Source organism: Cydia pomonella, chromosome 17, assembly GCF_033807575.1.
Source record: "Cydia pomonella isolate Wapato2018A chromosome 17, ilCydPomo1, whole genome shotgun sequence".
Taxonomy (NCBI): Eukaryota; Metazoa; Arthropoda; class Insecta; order Lepidoptera; family Tortricidae; genus Cydia; species Cydia pomonella.
Window position 1 is genome coordinate 16,676,259 of NC_084719.1, and position 11,372 is coordinate 16,687,630.

General features: G+C 36.0%; 1 protein-coding gene across 1 annotated transcript; it reads right to left on the reverse strand.

Moving 5' to 3' along the window:
* Window positions 1–8,447: 8,447 nt before the first annotated feature.
* On the reverse strand, window positions 8,448–10,712 carry LOC133527181 (uncharacterized). The gene is made up of 2 exons (XM_061864078.1): window positions 10,194–10,712; window positions 8,448–9,138 (listed from the first exon to the last, which is right to left on the reverse strand). Exons 1-2 carry the CDS (start codon window positions 10,252–10,254, stop codon window positions 8,456–8,458), a joined length of 744 nt encoding a protein of 247 aa, XP_061720062.1. The 5' UTR covers window positions 10,255–10,712; the 3' UTR covers window positions 8,448–8,455.
* Window positions 10,713–11,372: the final 660 nt, after the last annotated feature.

Below are 11,372 nucleotides of genomic sequence, written 5' to 3' on the forward strand. Positions count from 1 at the left end.
GTAATTGAGCCTGTAACTAACCAGAAAACCTAAGAAATACACGCATGTGGAATTTTCCATTTAGGTACGCTACTTTGTACACTTGGTTCGTTGTTTTTAGTACCTACAACTAGGTTTACAATGGGTGTTACGAAGAAACGTGAAATAGTGAAAGTTTTTTTATAATATTGTATATTTTTGACTAGATGTGCACGACACGACAGTAGGAACGAGCAAAAGATAGGTAACATATTATGAGACATTTCAAATTAAAAACCGGCTGAGTGCGTGTACCGCCACGCATACTCGTAATGGAGAGTTACGTCACCTGGTTCAAAAGTTAGAGGGTAGGGGAAGGGGAGTGACACACATTTTTTTTTACTTTTGATGGGGCCTTCCGGTTACCTGTTGCGTCAATTAGACGCTTGGCCAACTCTTTGTAAATGCTGTGTGCGCCTTAATCCCACGGCCCAAGCGTCTCCACTCCAAACGGCTTAAACATGCAGATGCGATTACTATGAAAAATATTTCGTAGTTCAGAGTCAAAAATATAAAAAATGCCCGCCATCTTGAATTATTCATATTTTTATTCAATCACGTCGAAAATAAATAGATATTTAATTATTAATCCACTCTATATAATTCTTGGGTTAAAGACAAGTTTTTTCACCGTCACGGTTCTAGCGAATCACAGTTTGGGTTGAACTACTAGTTTTAATGTTAGTAGTTTAGTAGGTACCTATATATTTCAATATACGTATTGGTGTGAGAGAAATGCACTAAGTTTGAAATGATAGGTAATGTGATTTATGTTATAAAAACGTATCACACTTCGTTATTCCATTGGATAGTTATTAGCGTTGCAATACAAATCTTTAGCCACAGACTAAGTTTTAATTCCAAAACAAGGCCAAATAACGGCCAACTTTCAAAAAACTTTAGTAACTAGTTTTAACGTCATCCAAAGTATCCTACTGCCAACATACGCCCGAGCCCGAACTCGTTAACGAGTCTTTATCGAAAGTAAAGTTTTTCCGAGCTGAGAACTGAATGTGGGCAGTCGAAATGCTGATAAGGAAAAACTTAGTCGGCTACGTGAGCCCTTTGAATCAGGCGCTCATTGTGACCTCTTAGCGTTTGTTTTTCACATTTTAGAAAAAATACGTGGGAGTGTTTTTTTTTTTTTTAATAAGAGGTAGACATAATGGAAAGTATACAACTTTTGTTGCCTCTCTTCAGAAAAGAATATCACAAGACATATTTTATTCTAATCCACCAGTTCATATCTATGTAGGATGCGCGGATTGGAACGTAAGGAGTGAACGAATGAGTGAAAAAACGAACTGTTGAATGAACGATGTGTGAATGAGAGAGTATGATGCCGAGTGTCAGTGCATGTGGAAGAGGTAGGTAAAACGCTATGGGTGATTTAAAAATTGTAACCGGGATTCGGATAGACTATGTTTTTTATTGAAAATATAAATTTTTATAGTAATTTTGAGTTGAGTTCGCCCGACTCACATCAATTTCAAAAACTAACATAAACAAATGTCCGTTTTATTGCTGACTATGGTCAAAGTGGGGAAAAGACCGACAATAAATTTTATATGCCGATATAAAATGTATTACAGGAATACCGTCAAAGGGCAAACAGTCAAGTATTTGTTCAGCTCCATGTTAGCCCATTATTGCAGTTTTCTTTAAATTGAAAAAGGCTTACCTTAATCCATCGGACACCTTTTTAACTTGGAAAGTGACCAACATCCAAAGTGACGTCCTCATAATCTGACCTTCCTCGAAAGCGACGTCCTCAGAAAGTGACCTACTTTGCCTAATAGTAATATTCATGTCTCAATGTCATCCATGTATGTCATCATGACCACATAATATTATTATTGAATTATAGATCACTGCGCGCTGCGGTTCGCTTGCGGTTGGTTAATTACGCCACTAACTTAAGACGACTACTGCGCCGGGGCTTATACGGATTTAGCGGCCTTCACATCGCATGCCGCTGCGGTGTGCGAGCGGGACATCGCTATATATGTATGTGCATATATAGCGATGTCTCGATCATACACCGGAGCGGCATGCAGATCCGCATCAGTGTGATTAATAGTGATGCCCCGAATAGTGGTTTTGGCGAAATATTGAATAAAGAGTATTCGGCCCCACTCTTGGCCGAAGCGCCGATTGGTCGGCGGCCGAATATTCGGTAAAAAATGTGTGCTGTTGCGAGTCACATTTATTATGTAAACTGGTCCACTATACTAAGGGATATTCGTTTGCTAAGACTGATGTTTTTTTTCTCATTAGTAGTGTATGTATATTAGTCAAATAGGCTAGGCTGATATGAAAAAAAAAAATTAAGTAACAAATTAAAAACAATATCTTCATTTATAACAACTTCCCAAGAAAATATTAAATATTAAATGTAATGGCTTGCGATAGACTTAACTATGTAATTTTTGATTTAAACCCGTATTGGTGTATTGGTTTTAAAATTATGTAAATTTTCTTCAAAATTGGTATAATAGATATTCGATATTCAGTGAACGATATATCGATGATATAAATTAAGGTAAAGCGATTGGCCGAAATGGCCGGTTAGTTTCTTTTCATATATCTTCCCTACATCACTACAATATTTATGGAAAAATAACGTCACAAACGGACGCCATGACGTTAATGAGCGTTTCCGCGCGAGGTTTAACTCGCTGTTTAAAGTAGTTAAAATAATGTAATTAAATCAGCTATACATTTTAACATAAGTTTTAACATAATTATGTTAAAATGTATAGCTGATTTTTTTGTTTTTCGGAACCAGTACAAGTGTACCGACAATATAAAAGGGATTTGATAATTTGTCATCATGCATATCACTACCGATGATTGTTTGGGATGGTGAAGGAGATGTATTCAACCTCTTAGAAAGTTACTGCTTAGATGTACGATTCTGTCTTTGTAAACAATATCCACAAGTATGTAAGGCAATATTATTATTATTATTCTCTTTATTTTTCTTCCATCTTAGGCTAGGATTTTAAAGTATGGATATAAAAGTAAAATACAAAAAGTTATACAAATATAATACCAAATACATATAAACACATTATAAAAATCCTAACCTAGGGTCCTGCCAGCAGCGGGGCAGGGCCCAAGCTGCCGGTAGTCAGAGCCGCAGAGAGAGGAACAAGTGTCCAAGATCACCGCCTTCTGCATCTGACCTTTGATCCAACCGCCTAGCGAGAGTCTCTCAAGGTGTTTGGTCGAGACTCTTCGCTATGAGACGGTTCGCTGAAACGACTATCAGGACAATGATCGTCGAATCAACATCCCATATGGCGGTTATCTCGTGAGCCAAGTCTAGGTACTTACTGGACTTGCCCTTCTTGGCTTTCACGAGATTCTCATCATGGGGGATGGTGATGTCGACGAGCACGGCCTGGCGTTGCGATCGATCTATTATCACGATGTTAGGCTTATTGGCTACAATAGTCCTGTCAGTGATAATAGATCGATCCCAATAGAGCCTTCCTCCTTGCGTTGTCCCGGCATTTTGCCACGGCTCATGGAAGCCTGGGGTTCCCACTAGACAGTATCTGGCAGGTGCTAATATTGTGTACCATGAAATTAAAAGTAACTACACAGAAAATAAGACACAAGTTTAAAACTAGATTACAATAGGTGGTCTTATCGCTAAAAGCGATCTCTTCCCGACAACCTAAGTAACGTGATCAAGTAATGTCCACGACAAGCTGTTTAGTACATACATACCTGTTGTCTCTGATCATTCGTGGAAGTATCCTGCTCTGAGTATCTGAAGAGCCGAACCTGTCCCTAGCTAATGTACATATACTTATATGCATAATATATTTAAGTCGTTCTATAAAATTCTCTTCGACTCTTTTGATTAATACTACGTCGGTGGCAAACAAGCACACGGCCCGCCTGATAGTGACAGTCACCGTAGCCTATGGAGGTGTTACATGCGCGTTGCTGACCGTTTCTTTTTTGAAGAATCCCATACTGTAGATCCTCGGAAAAACCTCGGCTGGGAGCTCATTCCACTCGGCAGGGTGGAAATTCCCATTAAACTGCACAGTGCACGACCATTTAGGCTCTAGGGTGTTCTTGGGGTGGGCTTGCTCTTTCAAGCATCTCCAATAAATAATTTTATTTATAATGATAACATTGTTGAATTGGATTACTTACCTTTCCTTACCGTTTGACATTATCTAATTAGGAATAATTATTATTCAAGTTCAAAGAAAAACAATCACAAGATCGTTTCTATTACGGTACATTGCGTGTTTAGAGAAGAAAAAATCAAGATCTTCCCACGTTAAGAAAAAGGTTTCGGGTTGATTAATATTTTTAGAGTAGTAACTTTTATACTATAGGTATTTGTTACTACCTACCTACCTTCACGTTAAATGTAGGCGACGAATCAACTTTTAGGCCGTCTCTTTCAACAAATTCTTTTTTGTTACCAAAAATGTCTCAAGGTTACCAAGAAATTTACGTTTCCAATTTAAGGAAGACTCCCGCTAGATCGGGCTGGGGCCGGGCCGGAGCGTCCGAACGTCATTTTCTATGACGGCCAATCGGTGATCACGTGGTGATTTTCATAGAAAACGAAGCGCCGGAAGCTCCGGCCCGGCCCTGCAGCGGTATCATGGTTGCATTTTTATCACCTGTCATGAGCGTCACTTTCGCTCTTATATACTTGTTAGAGAGTGCCAGGCATGGTGATAAATGATAAAGAGCCAACCATATTAGCCCTACTGGCCCGGTCTAGCGTAAGTCCTTTAATCTTTTTCTAAATTTTAGGTTTGTCAGAGCAGAGAAGAAGAGAGAAGAAGCAGAAGAAAACCGCTTGTTTTAAGATATGACATAAAATGATAAGAAAGCAAAATGTTCAATTTTGATTGAAGTTTTAATGTCGTGAAGAAATTATTATCGGTCTAAAAGTTAATTCACCCAGGACCATAGATATAAGAAGTAAGGAGATTTATAACGAAGCATAATTTCAACGAGTCTCGCTGTCTCCAACTGTCCCCCACCACATCATTAAAGGCGTGGCCAGACAACCAACTCACGCGCTGTGATTGGCCAAACCGCGCGGTGTAGGAGCCTAGAGCGGCGGCACTAGAGTGAGGACAATTCGATAGAGCTATCGATATTTTACATGTTCTGAACATGACCTTAGAGTTTTGACATTTTTGTTTTAAGTAATAATTGCCATAGACTTAATTTATATTCCTTTAAATTTTTGACCTTATTTACGAGCTAAGAATTTTAAGGTACGTGTAAGGTATGTTAGTTGATCCCTAAGTTCTCTCACAAAGATTTTTACTGATAAAATGTAATTAAAAAAAACAAGGCTTTTAATTAAAAAAAAAAAAACATGTACCATGATGCGAAAGCTTGTTTATGCTTAACTAATCAAATTGGTTTAAATTTTAGTCATTATTTGATGTAATGTTTGTTTAAATTGTTTACTTTGGGATTGTCGTTAGACGCGAGCGGTTCATTAAAAAAATAGTTTCAGTTTATTATAGCATATTTCGTCACCAATTGAAAGCAATTCCAGCATGTTACATAGAGTTATGAAGAACTGCGAAAGCAAGTTATAGTAAATTATATTGTAAGTATAATGCACCATTAAATAAGCTTTTAAATCATATGTACGAATAATAAGGAAAGGTTAATCATAATTATCAGTAAAAATCTTTCTGCTAGAACTTTTGGATCGACTAAGTATACAATATACTATTATTTTAAACACATTTATATTCTATCGTTAAATAAATGAGGCGAAGTGTAACTGGAAACATTTTTCTTGAAAATGATCCGAACAAATAACACTTTTCTCGCTCGTAAACCAGTTAGGGCCCTCTACCTGTAGCATCTATCCATTTTTCTTTAATACTGGGATTTTTCGGGAAACTGAAAAAAATTGCAATCATGAACATATTTGATTATACCTAGTGCAGTTATTCGAATCGTTGCTAAGAACCTGAATAAAATATACTTATAGGTATAAACTATAATGTTATAAATAAATTGTACTTAATTAAATCAGTTTATTTTTTGGCTTACCTATTCGATTTTTAATCCAAATTAATAAGTATTAAATTAAACATTAGGTGCATATAAAATAATTATAAAATTTGACTTGAAAAATAATTACTTTCATACACACTATATCCAAACATTTTTATCGATAACGCTCAAAGATCAATTATATGCACGAGCACCACTCTACTTCGCGGCGTCAATGAAGGGAGCGGTTGGCGGTCGTACCAAGAAACAATAATGCCCCTGTGAATATCGTTAGCGGTTTAATGCATTGCGCCGTTGCTAAGGACACTACAAATAGTTTTCCATGCCAAAGCGTCAATGTAGGATGCATAGACAAATTGCCACTCGTTTGTATGACAACATGGTCTGACTCAGAAAAATCATATGTCACTGGATTTATTTGTTAAAATGTGTGGTTTTATTGACTAATACGTGAAAAAAAATGTACTCACATGTGGTATGTAACTCCATGATCCTTATAGTTTTTGGATGCACTCCTATTTCGACACAAAATAACGCTATAATTCGGCATTTCAATAAAATTGACGCGCACATTGTTCAATGACAGCTAATTTACTACTGTCTTACGGCGGGCCGGTATGGCCACGATGTGGCCATGTCGCGGCGACACGCGCCACGCCTCCGTCAGCCATCTAGTACTTTCTATGATCTGAGCCCAGGACCTTATTCTGAGTAGGTGAGTTTCAAGTTTAGTAATACTTTGGAATTGCAGAACTCCTCTCATTCAAAAACAAAAACTACTTAATGGTTGATTGGGAGCCTAGCCAAGTGAAAGATATTCATAGAAAACGCCAATCAAAACTTAAGAGGATAGGCCGCTGCCGCACTGAAACCGCCTTTTCATACAGTCTTCATTTTCCTGGCTGTTAATTAACACTATTAAAAATATTTTGACATAGTTTGTTGTATGTCAACCACAGCTATACCCCTATGTTTGTTTTTTTCTAATCATTCATTATTATAAAAGCTAGGACCATTTTAAAAATTGTATGAAAACTGTTTTTCGCTCCAAATTTTTACACAAATCTAAAAAAAAAGTCAAACATAGCTATGGTTAATATACATCAAAATATGTAAAAACATTTTCCATAATGTCAATATCCAAAGAGGAAAATGGGGATTACGCTTGTATGGAAAAGCGGCCGTGGCCGTTCCGTGGCTCTTAAATAATGTACGAAAATTACGACTTTTCGTCACATCTGTACCGGACACATTTTTTACTTTTCGATTGGCATTTGTCGATATAGTTGTAGTATCGGGTCAATCATGATGACGCGCAAATTTGACATCTTTAATGTCATGACAATACGACCAAAGCATGCATCCTTGTGAATGACACGATCTATAAACTATTGTCATCTTGGCTATTAGAACCTGTGCAAGCGGATGGCGTGGTTTTAGTAAGAACTGATAGAATAAATAAATTTTTAGTCATCTTAAAAGTTTTTTGAATTATTCATCTGGCTTAAGTTGTTGTTTCTAGAATACACTATTAATATTAACAGTATTATGCACACGAATTATATCATCTGTGATTGTTGTGTCGCGTAGAAATAAAATATTATTCTTCTACAACAAAGAGTTTGTTTAGATGCTTGAGAGCGATTACGATTCGGTCTCCTATTTAAGAATACCTTACCTTGCTCTTACCTTGCGTATTTGCTCGGAGTGTGATGTCATCGCAAAACCACCTTCATGTCATAGAATATAATATAGTCTAAAATAAAAAAGTTACTAGTTTCTAGACCATGAAATTCACCCTCACCCATTTATAATAATTATATATGTTGTTGGAAATATTTCTAGACGCCAACATATTTTGAGTTCTTTCCAAAAAATATATTGAAAACCTGGTTCTCAGAGATCTTGTATTTTTGGGTTCTTTAAAGATTACTAGCATATTCGATTATGATACAAAAAAGGCCCAAAAAATTATATGGAAATTGTACTTTCCACTACGTCACGAATTTTTTTTGCACACTCAATCGTGACGTGATGGAACAAAAAATTTGGGAGATGTTTTTAAAAGGTATAATGGAGAATGCTAACGATTCTGAGTCGAATGAGCCCAAGGAAGTCCAGATCAATTTGTAATAATCATGTTTTCAATATTTATATTAGAAAACGCCCTTTTACTGTGACTTAAGTACAACAGTCTGTACGATTATGATTCGAACTATCTTTATAATTATGATGAACCATAATATTAGAATGTTAATTCAGACATATTTTATCTATTGTTCTAGCCGGAAATGCTATAAAAAAAAACCTAAAAAGATTTTAATGGAAACCTTCCAAACTTTTATTTATATAAATATTGGTACGAGGATTTCAATAGTAGGTTATAAGTTAAGAAAATAATATGTATTCAGTTGTAAAGTTCTTCGATGGAGGTCATGAACGGTTCAGCTAAAAGTTTATCTCTAAACGTAAGCGATTGAGATTGAGGCTTGTCCGTGGTCAATGTATTTTTAGTTTGTTTCTTGGTTCGCCTGTTTGATTTATTTGCTTTTCTCCTCGCGTTTGTAAATATTAATTCTGCCTTTGGCGAATCACAAGGGTAATACTTCCTTACACTGAATACTTGGCATGACCTATCTCCTTGTTGATTTTCTGTTTGTGTGAAGTTTCTTTCCCTCAATTTAATGGCGTAAATTTGACCATCGATATTATACTTAGTGACTGTGACATTTTTGCTTTTACTCACATTACTTTTTTTTGTTTTTGTCGGTACTTCTGTATCTCTTTTGTTTCTTTCTACTTTGTATTGATGATAGTTTTCAATAATATCGTTTAATATAAAGTCACTACTTGGCATATGTCTTGGTGGATCATCGGTAGGTTTGGTACTGCTAAGAAAATATAATGCTTTGTTTATGCAATTTAAGCACAAGGAACACTTGTCCGTTTCGTGTAAGTAATCCAATACCATCTCTAATGTCACCTCCGATGGCGCTTTTCGCTTTAACCAAACCGTTTTGTGGAACAAAGGCGTTTCAATCAACTTAGGTGACTCCCGTTTAATCTCAGATATAAAACTTGATTTAACACCTGAAACAAAGTAATTTGAAAAAAAAAGTACACCCAAATCCAAAAACTAAAACGCTTTTTTTTAGTTTAGAACTCTGTTTGCCATATTTGGAGCAATAAATACTTAGATATGTTAGCCTTTTGAATGCACTTAATCTACATTAACATAATTTAATACTATTTTTCTCTCTTTTCCAGTAGCATAGTGTACCTACGAGGGCTGACCCGAAAGTTGTTAGTTGCTTCGGCTCTACTCATGCGATAAAAATTTTATTTATACTATTGTGAGGGATTTTTTAGTACTTATTAAAGTGGTGTAAATACATTTTTAGAAAACGGTTATTTTTGTTTTTATTTTATTTCTACTTCGACGCGTCGAAGCCTAACCTTCAGTCATGAAAATCAGTAATTGAGACTACATATGTGCTGTCATTTTATCGACAGTTTTTGTAAAAAAAAAAAGTTTTTTAGGTGCTACTAATGACGAATCTCGGCCGTTATTTTACGTATAATTCGTTTTGATTGAGTAAATATTATTATGATTTAATAGGTGTCAACAATAAGTCCTTTCCTTAAAAGTAAAAATGTCTGATATTTAAAAAATATATATATGCATATAAGATTAAATTATTGATTTATACATTGGAAATAGCAGAAGGAAGATAATAATTAGTCCCGGGTAAATTTAAGTTCAATTTTCAAAGATTTCAATACGAAATTCATTTAATTGTGCCCAAAATTGCCGTTTTTTTCTAAGCAATTCGAAACTCCATACAAAACAGCTTTCAGTTAAAAATATATAATAAAAAAACTATTTGCATTAATTTAAAAAAAATTGCTGGCCATAAGTAGCATTGAAATATCCCTCACAATAGTATAAATAATTTTTTTTTCGCATGAGTAAAGCCGAAGCAACTAACAACTTTCGGATCAGCCCTCGTACTTATTATTTACCACTTTGAAATAGACCGTAAGACCGTAACAAAACACAAGTTACAAAGAAAGTGTTCGCGATATCCAACAAAACCTGCCAAAGTGAGCGTTTTGCAAAGAAAATCAGCGTTAATAGATCTCACCTAAGGCTTGTGGCAGCAGCGCTGCAAGCGCACATAACAAAAGAGGACTCATTAGTTCCATTTCCGAGCCTCCGCTCAAGGTGTCCTCCTACCCGCTGCAGACAATCTTCTTATAAAAGTACGCTAACAAGCTTCGTTACAGCGCTGAACAAAACTGCCGCGACGTCGCCTGCTGCTATTAAACGGTCTCAAGTGTTGTTCAGTTTAGCTCACTGTGACTCTCGCTCTAGTAAACAAATTACATCTTCCTTGTCTTGTAAATTGTTATCCAGATTCAAACGCGCGCTTGTTTGTATCGCATCGGGATTCACAACAGAAATGCAGTGCTTAGAGGTAAAGCGCTTTTATATAATCGGTGCGGCGAAAATGTATGAGCGTTGTTTACCATCCACGGCCTGTTTACTCGACGCAGTGTACTCTCGGTCATTCGACAATTGATTGTTTACCTAACTCCAGTCTTGATTCGAAGCCCATTGTGATAGTGTTGATAGTTTACGTAACGTTGCGTTTGCCGGACAGTGGCGTTCGAAAAATCCTACGCCTAACAATATATTTACGTACTGAATTTTCCGACCTAGTGCTGCGATAAAGGTGAAATGGAATAACACTTTATTCCTGTTCCTTGAAATGAGCGCTCGAAAGAGGTAGGTTTTTGCTTAATATCCCAGATTTGAGAAAAACGTTTATGTTCATGTAAGCTCAAATAAAATTACCATAAAATATATGGAAAGTGAAGCCGAGCAAAAAAGCGGAGCAAACTTCTTTTTTGTAACTTATCTCGTTATTCACAAAGATGTGACTTTTATGACGTAGTCGGACGTTTTGGCTATTTGTTCCCTGAAATTGTTCAAATGTGTTTTTATGTGTGCACTTCGGCAGGCTCGGAGGGTGCTTTAATTCTATTTAGTAAGTATGATACTGACTTTCGCACTTTAGATGCCGAAGTTTTTATACACGACTGGCCATAAAAATAATGTAAGAACATACATTATGTTGGTTTAATATTGGGTCATTACCTATGAAATTGGCGTTTTTGGTCATAAGTATTAGTCATGTCATAGTTTATTTATTTTAACAGTAACTTTTAAGTATTTTTTAATTTCATTAGTGCGCTACATAACAACGATTTTACATACAATTATTTGCTACTTTTATTGTATAGCTACTTATATCGCCCTG